Genomic DNA, 27,812 nt, shown 5'->3' with positions numbered 1-27,812 from the left:
GGTACAGAGAAAACAGCAGGTTAGAGACTGCATGTGGTCTGAAATGCACTTCAGCACATTAGGATTTTAAGGTGCCTGGGTGGGTTTATGAAGCAAGTTCAACCACATTTAGCGTGCTGAGATTTTAAGGAGTGAATTTGGGGCGCCTCTTTCATACACTGAAACAAAACAAATTAAAAATACACCACATCAGCCCTAAATCACATGGGGGGGGGGATTCTGCTTGTACACGGTTCTTGTATGTTATAAATGAGTATGTTTTAAAAAATAGAGAAGACCTAGAAGGTCTCAGAGGAGGATGTTCCTTGTTTTTATTGGTCAAGTACGCATTACATTTGAAATATAAAAAAGTGTTCCAAAAATGTTGCTAATACAGACTTCTATCACACCCCCACCCCACCCCAAATATTTTGTTCAACAAGCCTCATCCAGGAAACAAGACACGGGGCGTTGTTCTCCTATTAACAGTTTTGCTTTCAAGTCAATAAAATACAGATAGCTTTAATAAGAAACCACATCCTAAGAAATTAAGCTCAGCGGATTCTGACAATATAGTTTTGTTGTAATAAATACTGAGCATCGACTCCAAACTGAAGGATTATTTCACGTGAGCAGAAATAATCCTAGTTAGTTGTGGAGAGGCTAAAGGGGAGTGGTGTTATATAAAATACTTGAATAGCTTTACTCCCCCCTCCTACGTAGTAAAGTGCTGAAAATTAGTTTCTCTTCCTCTCCTTTCCACCTGTGGCTTTTTGGTTAAGTTAGGCATTCATTTTGCTTCAACCAATTTCAGACATATCAGTAGGAATAGTACATGACAATGGAAAGGTTATTTTTATTTTATTTTAAGAGCACCAACAGAGGGCATGTACACAGATGAACTGGTATTTATTCACAAGCCTCTCAACATCTTTTAAGTTGCAATTAGAAGGCTGCAGGGTTCTTTGGGAAAAGAATTAATTCTTGCTGGCTTTACAGGTGAAGCAAGCATTTTAGAGCTCGAGTTTTGTAGCTGAGAAATTGAGCTGGTTTAGGTAATCTGAGATTTCCATTCATCCAAATCTTGAGTTAGAGCCACTACCTCTGTATGAGAGAGGGCTAATCTGAGTGCCAGTGTAACATTAAAACAGACTTTCAGTTCACTTTCTTCAAACTAGCAAAGGAAAGAGACAATGGACTGTTTGTATCCTAACATGCAATACTAAACATGATTAATAGATCAGTTTATAAATTTTAAAATACACATCACACATTCACAGACATATCAGTTATATGTAGGGTCTTCTGTTAAGATAATGGGCGTCACCAGTTGCCGCAGGCACTTCTAAAATCTCCTCTAAATAGCTTCTTTCTTAATTGGAACGCTGATGCTTTCATGCCATCCAGCTTTCTAGGTGAGGCAAGTAACTAAAGATGGCCACGTTACTCATCTTAGATTGGAATCTTGCGAATCAATACAACTGAGCAACGAAGCCGTTTCATTTCAGAATAGATCGTTTTCTTGGCCTAGCAGCCCAAGGTCTTCTGAAGAATGCTTGTATTTGGGATATGCCCGATAGTGAAGTTCTATTAGCAGATGATGCCCATCCAGTCTTCAAAAGTTGCTAGCCTGCAAAACGTTTCACTAGCCTGCTAAGAGTACAGTAGCCTGGGGTCTCGTCCACTCAATCTGCCCCGAGCCTGTATTTACATGCAGGGTGAATCGGAAGTCTCCAGCCCTCCTTCACCAGCTTGCTTGACTTCTACGCTGTGGTGGAGGAAGGGGATTTCCTTCCTCTGCGGCTACCAAAGAAACCAAGCAGACAGGTGGAGGGAGGAATAGAAAGAGCTGTCCCTTGTCCACCAGTCTCCTTTCTCACCTGCATGGAATCCCTGGTTGCTTATGGCTACCCAGCAAGTTGCTGAATACACGGCTGCTCGCTTCACTGTATTTATTTAAAGAATTAATGAAACTCACTTGAAAATAGATTTTAGGGGCAGGACGCATAAGAATTTAAAATCCACAACGCAATATTAAGACATGAATTAAAGGAAAAAGCAACAAAACTGAGAGGAAAAGAACTATTCAGCCAGCTGAAAGCAAGCATTTTAAATGCCTGGGCAAAGAGAATCGTTTGAACCAGAAAGAATACTGTGTTGGTGCTACCACTCCTTGGAGGAGAATTTCAAAGTCAGGGTGCCACCACCGAGAAGGCCCTCTTTTGTGCATGCATAGTGTCGTCCTCCTATAGATGGAACACAGGGAAGGGCCTCTCCTCTGAAAATCTGAATACACAGGAAAGTTGATATGCAAAGAGACGCTTGTTCTGAAATCTGGGATCCGAGTGGTTTAGGGCTCTATAGGTAAGCACCAACACCTTGAATTGGGCTTGCTAGCACATAGGCAGCTTATATAGTTCCTTCCCAGCTGACATGGCTTCTGCAGTTTGCAGGGCCATTCCCACACATTATGCAGTAATCCAGCCTGTGTTATCAAAGCATGGACCACTGGGGCCAGGCTACACCAGGCTGCAGTTGACCACTTGGGCCTCGAGTGACAGCAATGGGATCAAGGAGCACCTGGGATCAATCTATGCACCTCCTCCTTCAGGGTGAGCTATCTGTAAAAGGACATATGGCAACAACGATGGATGACAAGAGAAAGCAATGGAGGACTTTGCTCAAACCCACCTTAGGGCATCCTTCACCAGGCTTTATAAACCCACCTTTGGAGGAGATCAGTTAGAGGAGATCTCTGCAGAGCTGCAAAATCACTTAAAAGAACAGCAAAGCTTATTGACAAAAGAAAAAAAAAATAGCTTAGAAAGCGCCTACCAGTAGTTGAGATGAGAGATTTGTGTTTGTGTGTTGTGTTGCTCAGTGTCTGTAAAGGAGCAGGGGAACTAATTCCTCATATTTCTGTTACAAAATTAAACAAAACAATACTGAATCGATGTCAAATTCTGTAGTATAAAACTGTGGGGCACCCCACAAATAATGCCCAATTTTATGCTGTATTTAAAATTACACAAGTAGAAAAAAAGTTATGCTTATTAATAGTTTAATGTATGAAGGAAACATCCAGACTGCTGTATATGTAGATACATCTGTCACATTAAGTAGAGCCTGACATACTGAAAAAATTTACTTTCTGCGTAGCCATTTCTGTTATGTAAACAATTGTACATTTATTTGCCATTCTAAAACTTCGGGATCAAGTTTACATAATTTTGCTAAATTTCTGTGTATGCCCAGAAGCAGCTTACAGTACTAAAAACCAACCAGCCAAAGAACAGCTTCAACAGAAAGTTATGTCCCAAAAATTAATAATAATCAAAGGGGAAAGAAAAATGAAACTAAGAGAGGCTAAGTGGAACCATATGACGGCAGGGAATGGGCAGTCACAATGTTCACAGAAAAGGGTCAGTTAGTACGCTCCTCTGCAAAAAGCCTACATCAGTCCAACCTATCAGAAGAATGATCTGAGAGACGAGGAAAACGGTGCTGCCATTTGCATTCTTTTCCAAGCCGAAAGGAAATCTCCGGGCGATCCGAAGAGACCTCCCCCGCTCAACCCAGCTGGTTCATATGCACACTGTTCATATGGGGTGTCCACGTTCCAGTCCATACCTGAAGAAGAAGAGGAGCAGTGGGGTTAAGCTATGCAGAACCAGCTGTTAGGGTTTTATACTGCCTGGCTCTGTATTTCAAGGACAAACTACTGTACGTATCTCAATTTACTTTTATTTTTAACCCTGTGTGAAATAATCTTAGCGTGCGTACAACTATACTTGTAAACTGCTCAGGAGCCTATTTCGGCATTTAGTGGAATATAGAAGAAGAAGAGGAGGAGGAGGAGGAGGAGTTTGGATTTGATATCCCGCTTTATCATTACACTAAGGAGTCTCAAAGCGGCTCACATTCTCCTTTCCCTTCCTCCCCCACAACAAACACTCTGTGAGGTGAGTGGGGCTGAGAGACGTCAGAGAAGTGTGACTGGCCCAAGGTCACCCAGCAGCTGCATGTGGAGGAGCGGAGGCAAGAAACCGGTTCCCCAGATTACGAATCTACCACTCTTAACCACTACACCACACTGGCAGTTTTGGAACTCACAAGAGCATATTTTAAAGGTCTGACAACCTACATTTCCATGCTTTACTTTGCTGCGTATTTTGCCATTTTAAATCTCTGCTGGGGTTCTTTCACCAAAGAATCCTTGCCTCTAACTTGGATCTCGGCATCCAGGAATTCTCCTGTTAAACCTAGTCCCCCCCCCCCAGGCCAATCAACACTTTTAACTTGGAAAAGGAGGTGGAATAGTAATGTTGTAGTTTGAAAGTGACTACGCGACCTCTGAGCTTACCGTCTGAGGGCCATTATTCTCTGTGGAATTTGAAACCATCTTTATAAGTGAGTTCCAAGATGGGTCAGCAGCATGAGGTCCATTGAATATAGGCCCCCCAGTACCATCTGCAATGGGTGCGACAGGAGGAATCATTGCGTTCCCATACACTGAGAAAGGCATGCCCTGTAAGGGGGAAAAGAGCTAGTTGTTCAACATGCTTTATATTTCTACAGTCACAATAAACATCATTTCATCTCTCAAATTTCGAAAAGTGTGTGCGTTTTCATCCCAATTATAAAATCAACATACTTAATCTGCCAAAGAAATTTGTTTCACAACTTCTCTGTGAAATGATTTTGAATTAATCGTTTTGTATTAATAGTTCTGCGTGTGTCAAGGTGGCCCAAATGCAGCTCCCAGGAAACTCTAGTGCTGCTCCTGGTCCATTTAAGGAAGTAACTAGGAACAGTCAGGCAAACTGATACTTGCACACCCTCTGGCTATAAAGAGGTTTATAATACAAGGCCCACCAAAAACTACTAAAAAGGAATGACAAAGGTAATGCAAGCTCCGATACAAAAAGCAAAGTGTGATGTAGCTTTTAAACAGGGTATGCATATTATAAAGCTTCTATGTCTGAGTTTCTAGCAAAAAAACAGTAACATTTGGATCGTTACCCCAACTTTAGGGAAGTCCATGTATCCAGCAGGGACATGCTGATGGAATGTACCGGAAGGAGTTACAATTCCTGTGCTGTCTCTCTCCATTGTTTGATGTTGTGAGAATACACCTGGATCAGACATTGGTCTGTGAATCATATGGTTCCCCATTCCACTGTGACACCAATCTACTTTATCTGGCAAGAAAGAAGTGGGTATTACCCGTTAGGAGCACACTTTAACCTAATTTATTCAGTTGTGGTAGTAGCAGTTAGCGTCCTGAACACTTGGCAGAACCATCTAAACACGAAGTACAGAGCCAGACTGGTCATTGGAAAGGTAAGGTATACTTAGCGGCAGCTAATACTTCATGGTGAGACTAAAAAAAAATTATGTTCTTAAAGCAGGATTAAATCATTTGTGAACTTTAAATTAGTCAATTCATGAACCATGCTGCAATGCAGATTCGTCAAGGCTACCATTTGTAGTGGGAATGTTATTTCTGCATTTTAAGTTGTCCTAATCAATTGTCTTTTTAGGACAATTAGGACGCGGGTGGCACTGTGGTCTAAGCCACAGAGCCTAGGGCTTGCCGATCGGAAGGTTGGTGGTTCGAATCCCCGCGACGGGGTGAGCTCCCGTTGCTCGGTCCCTGCTCCTGCCAACGTAGCAGTTCGAAAGCACGTCAAAGTGCAAGTAGATAAATAGGTACCACTCTGGTGGGAAGGTAAACGGTGTTTCCGTGTGCTGCTCTGGTTCGCCAGAAGTGGCTTAGTCATGCTGGCCATATGACCTGGAAGCTGTCTGCGGACAAACACCAGCTCCCTCGGCCTATAGAGCGAGATGAGCGCGCAAACCCAGAGTTGTCCGCGACTGGACCTAACGGTTAGGGGTACCTTTACCCAATCAATTGTCTTAGCTCTCCTCTAATAGAAAATCAGAAGATGATAAACATGTATGGCTGTTCAGGGGCAATACATACCAGCTTGGTTTCCTCCTATCCCTTCAAAAGACCATATACCACTGTGCCCCACTGGAGTGGCCAGGTTGCTCCCTATAACAGAGGGTGTAGATGTTCCAGTTTGTCTGATACGCGCAGAACGCTCTGTTCCAATTGGGACAGGGACCTTTCTGTCCTGAGAGACATTGCTGGGTTTTTCTGACCCCAGGGAAACAGAGGAAGGGGTTGGAGATGGTGCTCGAACTCCAGCAGACACTGGTTGAGCAGGTGGTTCTGGAGGAAAACAAATATTTAAACGAGTTACAGACATCCGTCCTAGTATTTAAAGGCAATACGACGGCATTCAAAAATACTCTCTCTACACCAGTCTCAGCAGAAGTAGCAATGCAAGCTCAGGAAATTTCATGACTTGTTAAAACAGCATTAGCTACAAAAAGCCTATGAGAGGTTTGCCACATTGAGCCAGTAGTTTAAACCTTTTATAACAGGCTTTCTATAATCAACATACAATGGAATGAATTTTTGTCAGCTGCAAAAAAATCACTGCCAGGGTTATCAGAACTCAATATATTAAAAAGTGATTACTTAGGATATAAAGGTCCTTTTTGCAAGTCATATTAAGCCACAGTTAAAAATGAACTGTGGTTTAATGTGAATGCTCAGTGTGCTGTACATACTTGACGAAACGTTCTCTCTGCTCTACTCCTGCTGCTTGAAAACAAGGCAGGGTCTGGCTTGTTGTGATGTTTCTAGTTTGTTTCCTGCAAACAAATCAGGAGTAGTAAGCCGAGAACTTGAATACTGCTCAAGGTTTGTTTGGAGAGAAATTCATGAGCCAGGGTTTGCACATCAGCTCTGCAATGTTTTTATTATTATTATTATTATCATTATTATTAACTGACCCAGACCCTGCAATGAGCATCTCAGGCCCTTCTTCAGAAGAGGTCATCAGGGTGGCAACATGAGAACAGGCCTTTTCTGTGGTGCCTCCCCGTTTGTGGAATGCTTTCCCCAAGGAGGCTTGTCTGGCACCTTCATTACATATATTTAGACACCAGGCAAAAACATTTCTGTACAATCAGGACTTTGGCTGATTATGCATTTTGTGTTCTCATTTTGTATTTTTATTTTGTGAACTGCCCTGTGATTTTGGGATGAAGGGTGATACACAAAATTTAATAATAATAATTAATAATAATAATGGTTTTCTGCTGCAGCACCAGCTGAGCTACAGTGCATGAGACTTTGGTCTATAATTAGGCACATAGCATTAGCGCTTCATAGCAATGGATTAGAAAGAAGTACTTGGAACAAAGCAGAGCAGATCTCCCCGAAAAGGCAACCGTCTCACTCTTCCCTGCATCATCCAATTCAGAAGTTGGAACACCCAGAGTTATATTACAGCAACAAAATATTTTGGATGTTGTTTTTTAACAGCTTACCATTTGATGCAGAGGAACATGGAGGCAATAGGTTCAGTGGAGAAAAATGCTGTCTGTTAAAATTAGCAGCTGCCGGTGCTCCCCCAAGGGCTGTTCCTGCTGCATATACTTGACTGCTTGAAAGGTTCGAGGCAAAGGTACCCAAGTGCGCAGAAGGTGGCGTTACAGAACCATATGGTGAATCCATACTGACAATACCTATAGAATGATGCGCAAAACGTCAGTACTTTCTGGGGAAATAGCAGCATTCAAAGCAGGAGGTGTAGGGAAGGCACTAAACTTTTGCATCCTGTACAGTTTGCTTCCAGTTCGGATTAAAATAGTTATGATTCTCTTCTATGGAGCCTGGAAAACTAATTTGTTCCAGACTGCTTTTCTGTAGCCTATGTTTTTGTGGCACTGATTCCTGAGACTATGTGCTTCCTTAGAATACTGTATTCTTACGGTTTGACCATTCAAATATATCTCAATGGATCAGTGATTCTATTTGAAATTAGACAAGATGCTCAGTAACCCACATTTAAAATCATCTCTTTGGAAATTACACCCCCAGCATACTTTCATACAAATAAAACATCTGCCTTATCGTCTCATGAAGCATAGCACCAACGGGTTATAATTTTGTTCTCATTTTTAATCCACATCCATTTCCGTTTGTTTTCCCCATTCATTCTACACTGAGGCCTCTTTTGCCAGTATCGAGTTGCTCTATAAAGTATAAAAACTGCCTGTGTTTTAGGGAAAATATGTTATGCAAGCCAAAATCAAGGCATCTGTCAAAATGTCTTAATAATGTTTGCATGGCAGACATGGGGGGAAAGGGCAGTAGAGCAAGTGGTGCTCCTGTTTCCAGCTGGGCTACAGGAGAGAGAACCACTCAGCAGCCAAATTGTTGGACTGATGTGCCCTTGCTGTCCAGTCGGAAGAAGTGGAGATAAATTTTCTATGCCAAGCCTGCCAGCTACGGGCAGAGCAGCTGACTCTGCGAATTCCATCCCAGATTCCCTACAAAAATAAAAATGCATCTTTGACTTTGGAAGTGTGTAGAGGGAAGGGATGATTTTAAAGGGTTGGAAAAAAGTGGGGGTGAAGGGAAATCAAAAGTCAGAAGAAGATGGGAACCTCAAGGGTCTCCAGGTGACCACGGCTTCTCCCCCACCACCAAACTGGGCTACTCTGGTCTACAGAGCTCACCCCGTCTTTCAACCAAGAGAAGGGACTATGCTGGAATGTGGCAACTGCATTCTGGCCATAGAGGAGTATAGATAGGAGACTGCACAACCTGAATCTATTCTTGTAAGATGCAAAGAATGCTTGTACAATCTCCCAATTCACTCCTCCATCTATTTTCGCTGTAGATGATCCTCAGTGGGATTACCCATGTCCGGATCAAAATCTAGCATCTGAAGAACTGAATCAAAAAGAAGCGGCAAGGCAAGTTCTAGGGGAAACTGAGAGATTGCAAACAAGTCACCTGCCCCAGTTGGCATCCAAAATTCTGTGTCGGTTAACCTAGCAACTGTTTTGGTTAAATTGGGGAAAATAAATCATTATTTAAAAAACCATAGATGCATGAAGCTTACAGAACAAGAAGCCTTTCTGGGGAAGAATCACAGCATGCCTGGTATAAAGGGAAGTTCTACCGTGCCAATCTTTTACTTTGAGAATGTTAACAAGCATATGAATAGATGTGATCCAGTCAACACTATATACCTGGATTTTCAAAAAGCTTTTGACAAAATCCCTTACCAAGGGCCCCTAAATAAATTTAGAACATTGTGGTTTCCCTATGGATTAGTAACTGGTAATGGAAAGAGAAAAAGGAAGCATGGAAATCTCCCAAGGATCTGTACTGGGACTGGTGCTATTTAACTTGTTCATAACTGGACTAGAGTCAGCAGCGATGTGTCCAAATTCACCAATGAAACCAAGACAATGAATGGACAGCAAAACAGCAGGTGAGGCTCAAGGGTTAAGTGTAAAGATATGCATGTTTGGGCAAACCCCCCCCCCCCCGCCGCCCAACTGCACACACACAGATGGAGCAATCAGACCCGAAGATCACTTTATCCTTGCGGAATATAAAGAAATATTCACCTGAGGGACTCGGAGCTGGTCTCTGAAGTGGGGGCCTAAAACCTGGGGCTTTGGAAGTATCTAACTGGTGCAATGGATCCGAGTTTGGCAGAAATGAAGACTTCCCAGACAGAATGGATTCCGGCGCTGCCTGAGACGACAAGACAGATCCACCCCAGAAGCCGTGAGCGGAGGCAGGGCCGTTCTCAAACAGTGTGCTGAAGGGCCCAAACGGCAAAGCAGCGCTGAAATTGGGAGCCATGGGCTTGTTTGCCGGATGGACAGAATTCTGAGAGACACTTTGCGTACTTAAGGTAGAAGGAAGTTGCACTGAAGAAGGAACACTGTGGGGTCTTTTGATGTGGCTGATATTGAGGACGGCAACCGAAGAACTCTGAATGGGAGCGGAATTCTTGTGCACGGGGTTCGCCCCATGGGATGGCAGCCTGATCGCGGGGCTTTCCATTTTAGCTGGCGGAGACGGCTGAGCAGATCCCGCCGATGCTTGAGGCAAGAGATAGTTCGCTGGCGTACTAGCAGGCGCAACCACCGGGGCAGCGGAACTCGCACTTGCTAAGTTTGGAGGCACGGCCATTCGCGGATCTTCTGACGGAACCTGAGGCGGCCTTGTTTCCTGGGAAACAGACCCGAGTGTCTGCGGCTGAGCAAGATGCTCCGATGGAATCCCAGCAGAGCCACCGCTATTCGCCTGCCTGTTGCTGGTCAGATTTGCTGCTTCCGCTGCTGGGGGGCTACTGACTTCCTGGTCCGAGGAGGGCACCCCTTTGCTGGGAGAACTCGCGACACATTCTGAAGGACTGCTTCTGGAAACCCGGGCTGGCTGGGCTGGCGGTGAAGGGGAGGAAGTGGACGACACAGGGTGGTGCTCTTTGGCAGTAGGAAAAGGGTAGGTGGCGTTGGTGGGCGTTGTGCTGTTGTTGCTGGCCGTGGTTGCAATGGTGGTGGTGCTGGATGTCTTGACCACGGTGACAAAGAGCTGCCTTCGGACGGAAGGGGAGCTGGGGCTGCCATTTGCAGGAGGAACAGGCACAGCAGACACGGCCGGACTTGTGGTGGCCGTTGGGCTGGGAGCCGACGAACCCGCCGAATTCACCTGAGAACCGCTGCTGTTCTGACTGTTATGGCGAGGCACCGTGTGAGGCTTAGGTGAGTTAGTAGCTTTTGCGGGGCTGAGAGGCCGAACGGGGAAAGGACCCCAGGTGGACTGAGCCGGCGGGAAAGTCCCTCCAAAGTGGGTCATGGGTAACCTCGGCGGACGGATCTGCTGGAAAGTCTGAGCAGCCAGCAAGGCGTGTGCAAACTGGGGAGGAGGGTAGGCCAGCGGCAGAGAAACTGGAAACCCAGGCCGCACGTTATTCACCGGGTTCTTGACTGCTTTATGCGTCGGTGCCGAAGGGAGGACAGGCACGGAAAGCGCTGTGGCCATCTGAGACGAGGAGGAGATTGCAACGGTGGTCACCTTGCTGCCAGCGACGGAATTGTGGGTAGTCGTGGGGCTGGCGTGCGCCCCTGTTTTGGGATAGGCCGCAGAGCTTCTCAAACGGTTCTTTGGAATGAGTTCGTCGATTTCTTTGTCGGGATCCTTGATCAGAGCGTTGATGAGCTGTGTTGCTTGTCTTGTTGATTCCGTGCCTCCCCTGCAAGAGAATAATAGAATTGTAGAGTTGGAAGGGACCCCGAGGGGCATCTAGTCCACCCCAACCCCTGCAATCTCTTGGCCAACATGGGGGTCAAACCCTGAGATTAAGAGTCATGCTCTACTGACTTGAGCTCTCCTTCAAGTCTAAACACATCCTTCGGGAATAAATGCATGAAGACCGTTTCTTCATTCGTGGATAAGCTTAATAAGAAATATTTCCCCTTTTCCGGCCTAGGACCCTCGTACCTACGGGACCGCCTCTCCTGGTTTGCCTCACGGAGGACCTCAAGGTCCATATATAGTAACACCCTAGAGGTCCCGGGCCCTAAGGAAGTTAGATTAGCCTCAGCCAGAGCCAGGGCCTTCTCAACACTGGTTCCGGCCTGGTGGAACGCTCTGTCTCATGAGACCAGGGCCCTGCGGGATCTGATTTCTTTCCGCAGGGCCTGTAAGACAGAGTTATTCCACCTGGCCTTTGCCTTAGAATCAGTTTGATTCCCCCCCCCCTTTCTTCTTCCTTTCTCCTCCTGTGAAGAGGCTGCATCCTAATGTTTTAATGTTGTATCTTAATCTTTTAAATTGTATTTTAATCAACTTGTTTTTATTATTGGTTGTTAGCCGCCCTGAGCCCAGTCTTGGCTGGGGAGGGCGGGGTATAAATAAAAATTTATTATTATTTATTATTATTATTTTTAGAAAAATGCATGTAAGTGTAAAAACCTTCGCATGAATGAAATTTAACGGTTTTATGATGCAATGGTTGAATACACAACCGTTCCCTCGGACAGCAAGGTTAGGTGGTTTGGTGCAGGCCGGACTGATTCCATTTTTAAAATGTTAATGTTTCAGCTGCAACTCAGCCTCTGAGAAACAAAAGTGGGGAGTCAGCATATATCTGAGTAAAAATAAAAATAAAAATTGAAAAGCTTGAGGACTGAGCATGCTCAGTGGCCGCCAGAAGCTACAAAACAGGTGGAATCGGAAAAAGCAGGCTAAGTGGGTGGGGAGAATAAATGGGCCTGACAGACTTATAGAATCTTGGGAGAGAATATGAATGGCTGGCTGCATTTTAATTGTTTTAATGTTGTATTTTAATCTTGTTTTTTAAGTTGTATTCATTCAACTCATTTTTATTATTGGTTGTTAGCTGCCCTGAGCCCGGTCTTGGCTGGGGAGGGCGGGGTATAAATAAAATTTATTATTATTATTGTTATTGTTATTGGAGTTGTGAACAGGACCGACCCTGCTGGAGGGTAAGGAATCACTGAGACATTCTGATTCATACAAGTCCCATGTATGTTTACAGCTTTGAAGTTGTTGGGGTGTTGTTGTTTTTTTAAAAAAGTAATCAAGCAATATATAAATTGAAGCAGTGCATAAATTGTATAAAATAAATAAATAAATGTCCATTTAACAGAAATTAGTTTGTAATCTGTTTCCTATAGAAACTGAATGGCAAATTAAATATGGTGTCCCCCAAACCAATTCAGTAACTTAAGGTAAACAGTGACTGGATAGGAACTTACCTTATTGTTATGATTCTGTCCCCCGTTTTGTCTTTCTGCTTATCAATGTCTATATGCGCGCCAGTAAACTCTCGGATAGCGTTGATGTTGCAACCCCCTCTTCCAATTACTCTGGAAATGACAGTTGATGGAACAGAAACCTTCTTTGATCTAAGAGACAGAGAAAATTACGGCAATCGGGTAGAACAGATTTAGTATAGTACTCTTGTATCATACTTAAAAGTTTGGTAGCGAACGGTCGGAAGCAAGTATGTATGCTGCAATGAGATGCGCCAGCGGCTTGTAAGCTTTGTGACATGTGTGCCATGCCTGAAATCAAAGAGGCCCAAAGGCTGGCTATGAATGCGATCCAACGTAGCACAGGCAGGTGTCTGCTTCCGCAACTGGGCTTCTTCTTTCTCTCCTCTCCCCTTTAGTCCCCTGCACCCCACCAAATCCGCTCTGGGGACTGGGGGGGGGGCAAAGAAAGTGGAAGTCCCATTGCGCAAGCAAGACATCAATAGAATTCAACCTACATTTAGTGGAGAAGAAAGGCATTCTTACGAAACATTCTCCTGTCCCTCCACCTTTCAAATGTAAAAACAGAAAAGCTAATACAGTGGACCCTCGAGTTACATACCGCTCTGGATACGTAACTTTCGGGTTGCAAACGCAGCAAACCTGGAAGTGTATATTTCCGGGTTTCGCTGTGCGCAGGCGCACAGAAGCACTCGATCACGCCGTGTGCATGCGCAGAAGCAGCGCCTCCAGCTACGGACTTTTCAGGTTAAGTAGGGACCCCCGGAACGAATTTAATTTGTATCCGGAGGGTCCCCTGTACATGACCTTTGGAGACTGTGGTTAGAAAACTTTGGTAGTGGTGCCTGCCCTGTGGAACGCCCTCCCAGCAGATGTCAAGGCAATAAACAACTATTTTACTTTTAAAAGACAACTGAAGGCAGCCCTCTTTAGGGAAGTTTTTAAAGTCGAATGCTGTATTGTTTTTAATATTCAGTTGGAAGCTGCCCAGAGTGGCTGGGGAAACCCAGCCGGATGGGCGGAGTATAAATAATAAATTATTATTATTATTATTATTATTATTATTATTGGCTGAAACAAAGCACTGAAGAACTCTGCTAACAGTTGTAGCTGTGAAAGTGTCCCAAGTCTACACAAAAAGCTGAAGAAAGAGGAGAAAGAGAAAAAGAAAAAGAAAACAGGAAGACACTAGCATGGGGAATGTATTCATATCCTGCTTCTCAGGTGCTGGCACCGAAAGCAGGCTCTAATGCTATCTCTTGGAAGTTACAGACTTTGACAACCAAGGAATGAAACGGCCATACCATGACTAATTTTGCTAGCAATGCAAAGCATGGTTTAAAGTAAAATATTCAAAGCAGGGACTAGGGGTGGGTGCGTGGATGGATGAAGTAGAGAATCACTGGCAATTACCACCATCACGGAATTGGACTTACCTTCTTACAACCTCCTTCCATCCTTCCTCCCTCTTCTGACCACGTTTAGGGCTAGCTAAGGTCAATTTTCCATTAGGAGAAGACAGCGGCGATGGAGAAGGTTTTGTGCAAGTAGATAAGGAATTGCCAGTTACTTCGCTAATAACTTCTGACAACCTTTCAGAGGAAAGGGGGAGGGGAGGGGAGGAAAAAGAGTGCTTGTTAACGTAACTCTCATGAGGAAAACGTAAAAGACCAATGCAGAGACTCTCGTTCAGCCCTTTAATAACACCTTTAGTATTAGAATATTAAAATTTAACACCGTGCTAAAGAGTAAACTGATCAATCATAGACAAAGTACACTTGGCTTTTGTCTGCTTGGTTTTGTTTTTAAGCCTGTTTAGAATAAAAGACATTTGGATATAAATGAGGATGAATCTCAGTATCCCAAGATTCACAGTGGGGGGGAAATGAGGCAGAGAAAGAACAGCGCCATAGCAATCTATACTAGCAAGACATAAGAAAGTTTTCCACTTGCATTTCATGCAAACCTTAGCTTGAAATGCACCTAGCAGCTGATAATCAAAGTCCACTCATATGTAAAAACACAAGCGGTGGAATGCAACTGAACATCACAATCTAACTCAAAATTGGGCCTTTCCCTCTTCATCAGCAGAAATGGGCCGTCTGAAGGCAGAAGTAAAATCTTAAAGGGGAAAAGGTGCATGCACTTGGATAGTCTAGGATGTGGAAACTGTCACAGGACTCTCTTGATTTCAATGTTTGAATGTAGCCCGATTTTCAGCAGTGATTCTGGGATTCTGCTGTGGGGATAGGATCTTGAAAAGCTCCCACCTATGATTTTGGTCTCCTGTTACTATGGTCTCCGATTAAGCCACTTAGAACTAAGCCAAATTAGTTTGGCTGCTCAAAATACCTATTGATTATGCTATTTTATCTGCTGCTTCACGGTCAGTTCTACTGGCATCGTATATTCTGGTTTGTTCTTAATAATTCTGATAAACCACTTTGAGTACCAAAGTTGGAAGAAAGGCAGCAGAGATTTTTCAACAAAATAAAAAGTACCGTATTTTTCACTCCATAAGACGCATCTAGTTTTTAGAGGGGGAATGCAAGAAAAAAAATATTCTTTAAAGGGAGCGCTGAGCAGAGCCTGTATGCATCCCAGGCTCTGCTCAGCACTCCCTTTTCCATCACTGATGGGCTGCCCTTCTCCCTCCTTGGGGAAAAGCCCCCAAGAGCTGCACACACGCTCCATGCGGCTCTTTAAAGGGAGCGAGGTTCTTGGGGGCTTTTCCGGGAGGTGGGGGAAGAGACTGAGGGGCTAAGCCAGAAGCTAGAACAGTGAGAGGGATCGCTGCGCAACAATCCCCCTTGCTGTTCTGGCTTCTGGGACAGCTGCGCAACCTGCATTTGCTCCATAAGACGCACACACATTTCCCCTTACTTTTTAGGAGGAAAAAAGTGTGTCTTATAGAGCGAAAAATACGGTAATAATTTCACAGTTCTGGTCCATGAAGTAACACTGGGGGAAGAAGATGGAAGCATTGAGAACATCCCAAGAGATGAGATTACAACTTGTGTGTGTGTGTGTGTGTGCAAAAGCTAAAGTAGCTTACTTGACTGAAGATTTCCCAGAAACTGCTTTTCGCTCTTCTTTTGGGAAAGTGACCAGCACCGACGGCTGCTTCTTGTTGCTCTGAGCATTAGTGACTGCTGTGGAAGAAAGACTGTCACTCTTGTGGCTGCTGTTACTATTGCTGCTTTCATCACTACAGCTGGAAATCCTCATGTTGTCACTATCACCACTTTCACTGGTACTGCTGCTTTTGGATTCGCCATTTATTTTCTCTGGTTGAGAATAGGAGATGGGGAGCTGATCATCAAAGATGATCTGAACAGTATCCTGGCCAATTTTGTTTCTCCTGCTTTTCCTCTTAGAGCTGCTCGTAGTGACAGTATTGTTTCTTTTGCCATGGGAACCTGCCAAAGTTGTCCATGTTGCAGATATACCTATGGTGGTCGTTGTGGTAGCACTGGGTGGTTCTGTTAGGATCCCTGGCTCATCTAATTGAGAACGAGAAGAAGAATTGACTAAAGTCCACAGTAATCATCTTGCCTGAACAGGTTTTTACTATGCTACTGGCCCATGAAGATCAATGCAAGTCACTTATACAGTACAAACATCCTCTGATACTACTTCATATTTCAAACCTAGTGCATATGGCCTAACACACACACACACACACACACACAAATTTCCAAAAGCAGTTTAAATTAATTTACAATTGTAATTTACAAATATCCAGGGAACTGGAACACCTGGGTTTAGGGACTGTTTGATAAGATAACTTTATTGCCTTTCCACGTGAAGAAGGTTTGGAAGGATTAAGCTCTTAGAGCAACCTATGGAAAAGCGGACAGTCATATCTGAATGGCCTGGGATAAGGGGATTCCAAAAACTCTCCATTAGAAACATGCTTACATGGGCACAAATGATTATTTGCATAGGGGGATAATGACATATTGGAATAAGCCACAATGTATTCACATAAGCAATTTTAGTTAAGTATTCACAATTGAGAAAGGCTGATTCCTACTTTGATATGCTCTAAGGCAGGCATAGGCAAACTTGGCCCTCCAGATGTTTTGGGACTACAACTCCCATCATCCCCAGCCAACAGGACCTGTGGTCAGGGATGTTGGAAGTTGTAGTCCCAAAATATCTGGAGGGCCGAGTTTGCCTATGCCTGCTCTAAGGGATACTTTCCAGAGGCATAGCCATGTTAGTTGCTTTCAGCAAACAACAACTCAAAAAGTCTCATGGCACAAATTTATTATGGCAACTCAGGTCAGGACATTATTTTGTCCATCTGATAAATCTGTGACATAATAAATGTGTTATTTATTATGCCATGAGTCTCTTGTTTTTATAATAAATGCTTATATACTAATATGCAAGTTGAGAACCAACTATAATTAGGACTGAACAGTGAAGAAATGCCTATCATGTTCTGCCTATTGGCCTTTGTATGCAACCTCTTCAATACCAGGATCCAAAGAATCGTGTAACAACTTCCACAAGTCCGTGGAGTCTCCACACTTATTTTACTTCAAGCAACAACTTTGAGTGCCTTGCGGCAAACTGCTGTTTAGAGAGAGGTTCGATCAGAATTAGACAGATGATTTGGAGGATCAGCTGCTCACAAGGTAGCCAAATACCCCAATGGGAACTCAATTTCTTTGTGTGAACCTAAGCAGCTAATTGGATCCCAACCCAGGTGGTTTATCCAAAAGCTCATGAAAGGCAATGTTTCCGCCACTGCACGTGTCAAGAGTGGTAAAAGGTAAAGGTAAAAGTACCCCTGACTATTAGGTCCAGTCGTGGCCGACTCTGGGGTTGCGGTGCTCATCTCGCTTTATTGGCCGAGGGAGCCGGCGTACAGCTTCCGGGTCATGTGGACAGCATGACTAAGCCACTTCTGGCAAACCAGAGCAGCACACGGAAACGCCGTTTACCTTCCCGCCGGAGCAGTACCTATTTATTTACTTGCACTTAGACGTGCTTTCGAACTGCTAGGTTGGCAGGAGCAGGGACCGAGCAAGGGGAACTTACCCCATTGTGGGGATTCAAACCGCCGACCTTCTGATCGGCAAGTCCTAGGCTCTGTGGTTTAACCCACAGCGCCACCTGCGTCCCTTGTCAAGAGTGGTAGTCCTTTGCAAAACCAACAAACAAAAAACCCTCCCCTAGTGAAATGCTTATTATGACGGTTGAAAGGAAGAATCCAGTTTCAGCAGATAAACTATGTAACTTGACTGCCATTTATCTTTATCCCATAATTTTAACACTGATCTATCCTATTTTCTTCAATAATTTGTAATTATTTCCAATTGAATATATTCAAGCTGACAGGATTTAATGATTTAACATTCGGTTGTGTTTCAGAGGAGAGATGCTGAAAATGGAAGAACAGCCACCTTTTGTGTTTTTTAGACAACTGCTGAAACCTGCTCTGAGCCCATGGGGGTACAAATCAAATACCTACCTTCAGCTTTTAGTTTTTCCTTTTCTTGAGCAGCTTGCAGTTCAAAATTCTCTTTGTTTTTTGCCTCTATTTCTTCCAGCTTCCTCCTTTGCTCTTCTTTTTTCTTCCTTCTCTTCTCCTTCCTTTTCTCTCTTTTAGCAGCTAATGCCAGCCTTCTGCTTTCTTCCCGTAGCTGTAAGTCAAATTCATTCAACAGCGATGAAAGGAAACTGCCAAAAGGAAACGGCACCTTGGGCAGATAAGGCTGTACAGCTTAGCATTGTGATTCGAGGACCCGATCCCCGCTTGGGGAATAAAGACACGTGGACACAGAATGTAAGGCTAATGGGTAAGGTAAAGGCCACAACTTTATTGATTACAGCATGTGAGAAGGTATTGGCTTAGGCATTGGACCACGGAACATTAGACTCCACCCACTCGTAGAGGGGTGAGTCTGAGGAGGGGTTAACCACCAGTAGGGGAAGCCTGTTGATGCTAATCCAAATATAGGCTCTCTTTCTGATGTCACTGAGGGTCGTGCCATGGCCCCCCGCCACACGCGGGGGGGGGGATGGGGTGCTTTTTTACTGCCCCAGTGTTTTTACTACCCTTCCAATTTTTTAAAAAGGCAAATTGCAGGAGAAGATGCAGCAGTCAGTCACTCTCTCACTCTCTCCAAGAACCCACGCTAGCTAACACACACACTCACAAAGCACACACACTAGCAACACAAAGTTGCTCTGCCCACACAATCAAGCGATCAGAGTGGCCAAACCTCGTGGCAAGTACTTCCCAGGCTTCTGCTGACCGCAACAAAGACGACCCTGTTGACTCGGAGAAAATGTGTGTGCAATGGTGGGGATGGCAGGCGGGGCTGCATTTGAGCAGCAAGCCACGCCCCCGCCGAGCTTCCCTATTGGGTGCCCAACCGGGGAGGGGCGTGGCACGCCAGCCCTGGAGTTGAAGCAGGGGGCAGAGCGCCCCCTGCATGACGCAGGAATCGTCTCCCGGTCACAACCCCTTCCCTTCCTGGGAGGAGGAAAGGTTTTAGGAAGAGACTGGACGTTGTGCAGCAGTCTCAGCTGATTACTTATAAGAATACCTAGCCTTCCAAGAGTTCTAAACTAGTTCCCAACATTGTGGGAAGGCTGAGGTTGTGGGAAGAGAAACTTTAGAATCATAGAATCACAGAATCATAGAGTAGGAAGAGACCACAAGGGCCATCGAGTCCAACCCCCTGCCAAGCAGGAAACACCATCAGAGCACTCCTGACATATGGCTGTCAAGCCTCTGCTTAAAGACCTCCAAAGAAGGAGACTCCACCACACTCCTTGGCAGCAAATTCCACTGTCGAACAGCTCTTACTGCCAGGAAGTTCTTCCTAATGTTTAGGTGGAATCTTCTTTCTTGTAGTTTGGAACCATTGCTCCATGTCCGCTTCTCTGGAGCAGCAGAAAACAACCTTTCTCCCTCCTCTATGTGACATCCTTTTATATATTTGAACATGGCTATCATATCACCCCTTCACCTCCTCTTCTCCAGGCTAAACATGCCCAGCTCCCTTAGCCGTTCCTCATAAGGCATCGCTTCCAGGCCTTTGACCATTTTGGTTGCCCTCCTCTGGACACGTTCCAGTTTGTCAGTGTCCTTCTTGAACTGTGGTGCCCAGAACTGGACACAGTACTCCAGGTGAGGTCTGACCAGAGCAGAATACAGTGGCACTATTACTTCCCTTGATCTAGATGCTATACTCCAAGCCCGCTGTCACAGGCCCAAGATGAAGTGGCCAACTTGATCATCCTGCATCCAGACCAAGGGGAAGCCAGCAGAGGGGAAATATTATGGCCTTGAATCAAGCTTTGTGGGAAAGCTGTCTATCAATGAGTCCACAGAAGCTGGGATTGCTCGACTGGTAAAGCACGAGATTTTTAATCAGAAGGTCACGGGTTCTCAAGACCCGCACTGGGCAAAAGATTCCTGCACTGCAGGGGGTTGGACTAGATGACCTTGTGGTCCCTTCCAACTCTACAGTTCTGTGATTCTATGATTCTATTGGAAGAGCCTCTCAAGTTTGAACATAAATAATAATAATAATTTCCACTCATGGAGGAGGTTGAACCTCTGGCCCCACAGTGTATTCAGGGTGATTATTTCAGCTGGGAATTAAACATTTTGGCAACTTTTCCTTTTCAGGGAGAGAGTAGGGTACGGTTACCAGATTTTTTTCAATGAATCAAGGGACCCTTTAATTACTTAAATAAGTAAATACTACACGTTCGGGACATTGATGCTGAAGTGATGGCGGTGGCAGAGGGGCGGCCGCCGCCTTGACCTCAACTGCCACGTTTCCCCTTCCTCCGAGGCTCCTATCTCCTTTCTCCATGAGCCTGGGCAGCCCTTGAGTTATTGGTTCTTCGGTGGTGGTGGTGATGGGGGAGCGGCGCGCGGTGGGTCAGGCATGGAAGATGGAGGAGGGCCGAGAGCAGTGGCTAGGCTCCCTTCCCATCAGAGCAGCCCCAATCCCATTCCTACTTCTGTGTAACCAGGAGGGTGCGGGGATCCCTCAGCTGGGAAGGGGGGCTTCCCCTCGCCTAACTGAGAGATCCCTGCCCCCTCCTGCTTGTACACAAGCTCTGATAGGCAGCGTGAAGCCTCCCTTCACAGCTGAGAGACCCCCGCCCTGCTCCTGTTTGCATGCAAGTAGGAATTAGGTGGCTGCTCCGATAGGCAGCATGAAACCTCCCTTCACAGCTTAACTGCTGGGGTCAGGGAAGGTGGGCAGCCCATCTTAGAGCCCCTGCACCACCATCATATAGGAACTTCCAAGCAGCTCCTGAAGCCTGCCAGAGCCAACTGCTCTGGGCTGCTGAGACTGCTGCGTTTCCCGGGGACATTCCCGGGGACTTTTTCGCAAATCCGGGGACTGTCCCCGGGAAACGGGGACGTCTGGTAACCCTACATTAGGGGGATTCCTCAACTCCACCACAAGGAGTGTTTTTTGATGGCTAATTTTTTTCCCCTATTCTTGTATGCCCTGCCTTGAGCAACTACAGAAAGCCAGCCTATAAAGTGTTTTAAAGTGGAAATCTGAACTTGCAGCGTTACTTACCTTCTCCAAATCCAACTCCTCTAAAAGAATGCTTGCATTCTTGTTTGCTTCAGCAGCCTGCCTGTCTTTGGCTTGAACAATTGATTCTATACAGAGGTGGCACTTCTTCAGCATTTCCTGCGAGGACAATGCAAAAAGAACATCATTTCTGAATTGGCACAAGTAGTTGAACAAATAATGGATGTACCAGCCTCAAACACTGCAATAAGGGAACTGACAGGGAGCGTGAGGGGCTCATTGTGGCCTGCAAAGGAAGGGAGGCTGCTCAACGAACAGGCAAGAGTGCAGAAATGAAAGGAATGGATTGGAAGGCTCCTGTGGCATTAAAGGGGCTGAACTGCTAATGACTGTGGATATGCTGTGTCTCCTCATGTAAGAATGGAAAGATGGCTGCAGAGGAGACAAACAAGACAGAACATTGTGAGAGGGATTTTATTCTGCCAGTAAAAGCCATAGGGTTGTAATTGCTTTGGGAAGGTTGTGTGGAATAGCAAATGCCGCAGGGACAGAATTCTCTAGAGTGGGAGTCAAGAGATTCGAAATGGCAAAACAGGATTCAGAAGTGCTCTAGTATTGGAAAAAGTTTGGCTGGGGGAAAAGACTGTATATAGGCACTGGAACCAAGGAAAGGACTTCTTATGCTGAGACCAGATATGAATATATTAAGAAAAAGTGGGAAGGGAGAGGCGCTTTGCAACCTTTGGATAATTAAATTATTGATGACCTTTTAAACTGCGTGAGGGTGTGGGGTGTTATTGTTTTGTAATTTTTGTGTTTTTATATTGCAAACTTTCCTGGAATCCTCGGATGAAGGGTGGCACAGAAATTTAATAATGGTAACTTTGGTCTGCATTTTATTTCCCCCCCCCTCCTGTGGTATTTTATTGTGTAACTTTGGGATTAGGAAGGTTAAATATTTAAACACACTAAAACAAAAAATAGTGTGCTCTTGAATGAAGCCATACAACTGAATTGGGAGTGTAAAGTCAGAGAAAAATACCGTATTTTTCGCTCTATAAGACGCACTAGACCCCAAGACACACCTAGTTTTTGGAGGAGGAAAACAAGAAAAAAAAAATTCTGAATCTCCGAAGCCAGAACAGCAAGAGGGATCACTGCGCAGTGAAAGCAGCAATCCCTCTTGCTGTTCTGGCTTCTGTGATAGCTGCGCAGCCTGCATTCGCTCCATAAGACGCACACACATTTCCCCTTACTTTTTAGGAGGGAAAAAGTGAGTCTTATAGAGCAAAAAATGCGGTAGTCTGTCCAATGCTGTTCAGGGTTGAGATATGCAAGGTTTTCATAAGCACTTATGATGTATTCATCAGCTTACCGGCAAACACTGGTTTTACCAAAGTTTTGCTGCGTAACTTAAGCAGCACATTATTCTTACCTTGTCAGTAACTGTTGCTATGTATCTCATACATTCTGAATCTGATGGGAACTGGTTGACCTCTTTTACTAGGTAGCGTACAACTTTCACATGACCCTAAGAATGAAGGTTTCCAGCATTAGTCCCTTTCACATGAAGGCAGGCTGCACATTTAAATGCATTTAAGTGAAATAACTAAACTATAAAAGACAATTCAGTGAAAAGAGTAACAGCAGCAACTTCAATTCCCCAAAGCAGCAGGAGCTTCAGAAGCATACAAAAATTGCCAATCTGTGAAGCTAGGGAAGGAAAAACTCCCGTTCTCTTTAATAAAGCAAGGCATTTGAAAATACTCTGAGATACAGAAAAGCAGAGAGGGCAGCTTATTCAATTGCAATAGTGCACACACTGCCAATATGTTGTTTTTTGCAACGGTTATATAAGTCTCCCCCCTGAAAACCGTATGCTATGGGAAGTGTAGCAGTCCATTTATTAAATTTCTGCCACGCACTGTGTGGGTGATGCAGTTATATTTCCAAATTCATGCTGCAACAAATTAGTTCTTTTTTATCAAGAGGGTTCAAAGCAAAAGCTTTCACTCTACCTTTCGAAAGGCTGCCATCAGCGGGGTTATCTTTCTGTTATCAGCAGCATCTACATCTGCTCCGGCTTGCACTAGCAACTGGACAACATCTAAATGACCACCATTTGCAGCAAGCCATAATGGAGTATTTCCTTTTTTGTTCCGGACATCGATGTGAGCTCCCCTACAAAAAAAATCAAAAAGCCTGATGAAAATACTGAATGCATACTTTACCATTTAAAACACACACACAAAAAATTTGAACTGAAGGACTGGTTATTGCGACTGGCTTTAGAAAGGTGGTGGAAGTTGGAGGGACAGCACTTCTAGAGAACATCACCATGTTCATAAAACCATTTCTAAACAACTCTGAAATAGTTCATTTCTGAAACATGAACTCCTGGCATCTGCACAACTTCTATCTTAACAGATGCCATTTTCTTCCTATATAATAAAAATGTAATGCTGTCATTGTGCAGCTAACATAGGAGGACTTCTAGTGCCACATCAGAACTAGAATTTCCTGCTTTGCTCTATAGTAGTGCCTCTGGAATTGCAATTATGGAATTGCCACTCAGGAATGGAACATTATGCCAGACCTTCAATGAAGATGCACAATTTAAAGCACACACAGTTGTTTCCTGAAAAAATCACCAATCGAAACTTTCTCATCAGACCAACTCTTCTACTCTTATAAGTGCAACTTCTGTGTGGGCTCAACGAAACTCATTAGTAAACACCCATCGATAGCGTATCAGGATCCTAGAGCCAGTGACATTCTTTGTAACCTAGGCCTCTTGATCCTCCCCTTCAAATCGTATCAAATATGGTACCTGCTAATAAGCAGCTCACAGAACTTGTAATGCCCTTTGTCTGCTGCAATGGTCAGCGCTGTGTCTCTTGAAGAAGGGACTGGCGGAGCGTTTACATCTGCACCTTTGTCTAGAAGAACTCTGCCTACTTCCGCATATCCACCAGAGGCAGCTTCCATTAAGGGTGTCAGGCCGGTCTAGGTTAAGAATACATTAGAAACGTGTGAAAATCTATGGCTGCAAGAAGGCAACAATCATTTCTGGTTTATAGAGTATCAGTGACCACTGTTAACTCATAATCCATCATAATAATCATAATAATTGTAATAATAATACAATAATTTATTATTTATACCCCGCTCATCTGGCTGAGTTTCCGCAGCCACTCTGGGAGGCTTCCAACAAAATATTAAAATACAATAGCCTGTTAAACATTAAAAGCTTCCCTAAACAGGGCTGCCTTCAGATGTCTTCTAAAAGTCTGGTAGTTGTTTTTCTCTTTGACATCTGGTGGGAGGGCGTTCCACAGGATGGGCGCCACTACCGAGAAGGCCCTCTGCCTGGTTCCCGGTAACTTGGCTTCTCACAGCGAGGGAACTGCCAGAAGGCCCTCGGAGCTGGACCTCAGTGTCCGGGCAGAACAATGGGGGTGGAGACGCTCCTTCAGGTGTACTTCTCCTTCAGGTATGTTTATTATCAGGCACACTCTACTGCATGGAATATTCAACTATTAACAGCTGAATGAAGAGAGAGCCAACAGATTCATCACTTTATACCCATTCCACTTCTCACCAAATAGAATGTGTTGGGAATAAAGAACTCCCTCCTTTTACTTAGTTTTTAAAACTCACCCCCTCATCCACATCAAACCTGTTTCATCTTTGATAGTGATGATTTAAAACAGAAGCAAAGGACTACAAACCACATGTGCTCCTCGAATGGATGAATAACAACTCCAGAAAGGGCCACCAACAGTCTGAGATAACTATTGGGGCAACCCCAACTTCCCTGGGGCTGCTTAAGGCAAGTCTGTGGGTCTTGAGGAAAGGCTTAAGAGAAGAAACACAGGCCAGGGAGCTAGAGCCAGCATCAACTCCTGAAATTTGCCTGAAAATATTCTGTCCCATTTTTCCATGTTAGGATTTTGCCTAGTACAGTGGCACCTCGGGTTACATACGCTTCAGGTTACACACTCCGCTAACCCAGAAATAGTGCTTCAGGTTAAGAACTTTGCTTCAGGATGAGAACAGAAATCGGGCTCCGGCAGCGTGGCGGCAGCAGGAGGCTCCATTAGCTAAAGTGGTGCTTCAGGTTAAGAACAGTTTCAGGTTAAGAACGGACCTCCGGAACAAATTAAGTACTTAACCCGAGGTACCACTGTAAACCTCTTTGGGTGCCTTGCCAGAAGGGCAGTATATAAATGTAATAAGCATGGTGATTTTTTTGCTGTATTTAATAAGCGTATATTCCACCTTTTGCAAAGTTACTCGCAAGGCAGTGAGGAACGATATAAAGTCAACGCTCCAATGAAGCAAATAAAATTTGTTTACCCTGATGGTGGACATAGAACGGCTGTGTACATTCGAGATTGAGCAGACAAGCACCTGGAGTGTGAAAAGTAATGGAAGTACTACCAAATTTAAGCTGAAGACATTTCAACCAAGATCTTCCTACCTTAGCTCTGTGCTCAACATTAGCTTTTCTATCGAGGAGAAGGCTAACCACTTCGGTTCTTCCTTGGAAACAGGCCAGTGTCAGGGCAGTATTCCTATTGGTCTCTATCTGTGCATTAATATCAGAACCCATGTCCAACAGCAGCTTAACAGCGGCAGTATGACCATTCATGGCTGCCAACATTAATGGAGAGATGCCCAGCTTGCTACCAGTTCTGGAAACAAATGAACACAGGTTACATTTTAAATTTATATAGCATGGTGATTTTTAAATTCGCATTTACCTATTTCTGTAATATGAAAGTCCACGTACATATGAACCTATAGGTGCCTGTAGACCTCTAAATGGGAGCTGCAGAGGCCATATAAAGTGGACACTTGGATTACGTTACCTTCGGGTAACGTAACTTTTGGGTTGTGAACGTGGCAAACCAGGTTTCGCCACGCGCACATGCACAGAAGCACTCTATCGCGCCGCGTGAGTGCGCAGGAGCGGCACCTCTAGATGTGGACCTTTTAGGTACGTATGGACCCCCAGAATGAATTAAGTTCGTATCCGGAGGGTCCACTGTACCTGTAAGTGTAATTAGTTATGGTTAGCCCCCATTAGTTTAACCACATTTTGTAAATTTACAAGCCAATAATCATAATAATTTCAAGAGCTTTTAATTCAGTTCCTCTTTGGATTTGTTATACAGCAGATTGCTCTCTATGTTTATATTTAAGTTTCCAGTTCAGCTATGTCTTTGATCAGTAAGGGGCATGTTTCCTTCCTTCCTTCCTTCCTTCCTTCCTTCCTTCCTTCCTTCCTTTCTTTCTTTCTTTCTTTCTTTCTTTCTTTCTTTCTTTCTTTCTTTCTTTCTGTAACAGCATCCACTAATGAATTCTCCCCAGATGGCTGCTTTTAGAGTTTCCCAAAGCAAAGGCTCAGGAAACTGGATAGGATTGCTATGCACAAAAACCTCTCCTATCTATTGCTTCAGACTATCAACTATTTCTCTTCACTGTAGAAGGAGAGGATTCAATCTTCAAGTAGGATCCCTTCACAGTTCATCATTGAGCTGTAAAATGGTAAATAGTGGGTTGTCATATGAAATCAAGGTAAGACTCATAGAAGATGCTTTGACATGACTAGATATGGTGGAGGGAGCATAACAAGGAATCGATTCTGTCACAGGACACATAGCTGCTGGAGAGAAAAAGAGAAATCTATCTCAATAGGATTCAACAGGCACTAGAAGTCCACTAAATTATATTGCAGCAACAGGGCCACCAGGGCACCTAGTCTGGGCATAGATGCCAGCCGTAATTTGCTCTGTTTCTCTTTCTTTGGATCAAGAGCCCAGTCTAAAGCTTCTCTCGGTCTGAGATGGGTCCTCCTGGAACCCTGTTGTGAACCTAGGGTAGAATGGAAGAACATAACAAGAAACAGGAGCACCATGAAATAAGCGTAGAAAGAGAACTTGCCTTGAATTGATCTCTGCACCGGCATTCAACAGTATTTTGATGATGTTCACATAACCACCAGAAGCAGCTAAGCTTAAAGGGGTGTAGTCAGAAACATTTCTGTGCTCTTTATTTGCCCCTCTAGCTAACAGAAGCTCCACCACCTGAATTGTTGTAAAAATACGAATAGTTACCTTCGAGAAATGATTATCACTCCCTTCCTGAACACAGAACTGCAGTTAGAGGCCCCTCGGGCAGCAGCGTGGAAATGGAGGCTTATTGTCATCTCTGTGTTACCCCAGGTAGAACACACAATTCTGCTCACGTGGCTCAGAGAGAATGTATGGTTATGTACCATGCTAGTGATATTAAGCCATGGTATAAACACTTATAAGATCTGCTTTAACCATGCAAGATGATTATACATTGACTTGGGGCTGTAATGGCACTTCATATACAAATGGTGCCTAAATTAGATATTGTTTATTCATATGTCACAGCATTTTTGCTACTTAACAGAGAAACACTGGAGAAGCTTCCCAAATACATGTTCCATAAGGTAAATGGGGGCAGAGAACCCTTATTTGAAATAAGTAGTGTCACTTGTTGGATTAGATGACCCTTGTGGTCCCATCCAACTCTGAAGTTGTATGATTCTATATACATGGAGCTAGTCATAAAATTCTT

General features: G+C 44.3%; 1 protein-coding gene across 5 annotated transcripts in view; it reads right to left on the bottom strand.

Moving 5' to 3' along the window:
• Window positions 1-811: 811 nt before the first annotated feature.
• The window catches only part of ANKRD17 (ankyrin repeat domain 17), a 104,446-nt gene continuing 77,445 nt past the window's right edge, over window positions 812-27,812 (bottom strand). For 4 of the 5 annotated variants that reach the window (XM_081883737.1, XM_081883738.1, XM_081883741.1 and 1 more), the window contains 16 exons: window positions 27,147-27,289; window positions 25,681-25,894; window positions 24,028-24,203; window positions 23,216-23,378; window positions 22,633-22,728; window positions 21,240-21,356; window positions 18,152-18,323; window positions 15,722-16,169; window positions 14,103-14,258; window positions 12,649-12,798; window positions 9,484-11,120; window positions 7,387-7,584; window positions 5,966-6,217; window positions 5,002-5,180; window positions 4,343-4,507; window positions 812-3,609 (listed from right to left, as the gene is read on the bottom strand). In XM_081883737.1, coding sequence (XP_081739863.1) covers window positions 3,550-3,609; window positions 4,343-4,507; window positions 5,002-5,180; window positions 5,966-6,217; window positions 7,387-7,584; window positions 9,484-11,120; window positions 12,649-12,798; window positions 14,103-14,258; window positions 15,722-16,169; window positions 18,152-18,323; window positions 21,240-21,356; window positions 22,633-22,728; window positions 23,216-23,378; window positions 24,028-24,203; window positions 25,681-25,894; window positions 27,147-27,289 — 4,326 coding nt within the window. In that variant the 3' untranslated portion in view covers window positions 812-3,549. The remainder of the gene's footprint in view (window positions 3,610-4,342; window positions 4,508-5,001; window positions 5,181-5,965; window positions 6,218-7,386; window positions 7,585-9,483; window positions 11,121-12,648; window positions 12,799-14,102; window positions 14,259-15,721; window positions 16,170-18,151; window positions 18,324-21,239; window positions 21,357-22,632; window positions 22,729-23,215; window positions 23,379-24,027; window positions 24,204-25,680; window positions 25,895-27,146; window positions 27,290-27,812) is intronic. The other variant, XM_081883739.1, reaches the window with a different exon arrangement.

The sequence above is a fragment of the Podarcis melisellensis genome, assembly GCF_964234715.1.
Source record: "Podarcis melisellensis genome assembly, chromosome: 13".
In the NCBI taxonomy this organism is placed as follows: Eukaryota; Metazoa; Chordata; class Lepidosauria; order Squamata; family Lacertidae; genus Podarcis; species Podarcis melisellensis.
The sequence above is the reverse complement of the archived record's forward strand: the minus strand, read 5'-3'. Positions and strand labels throughout refer to the sequence as shown.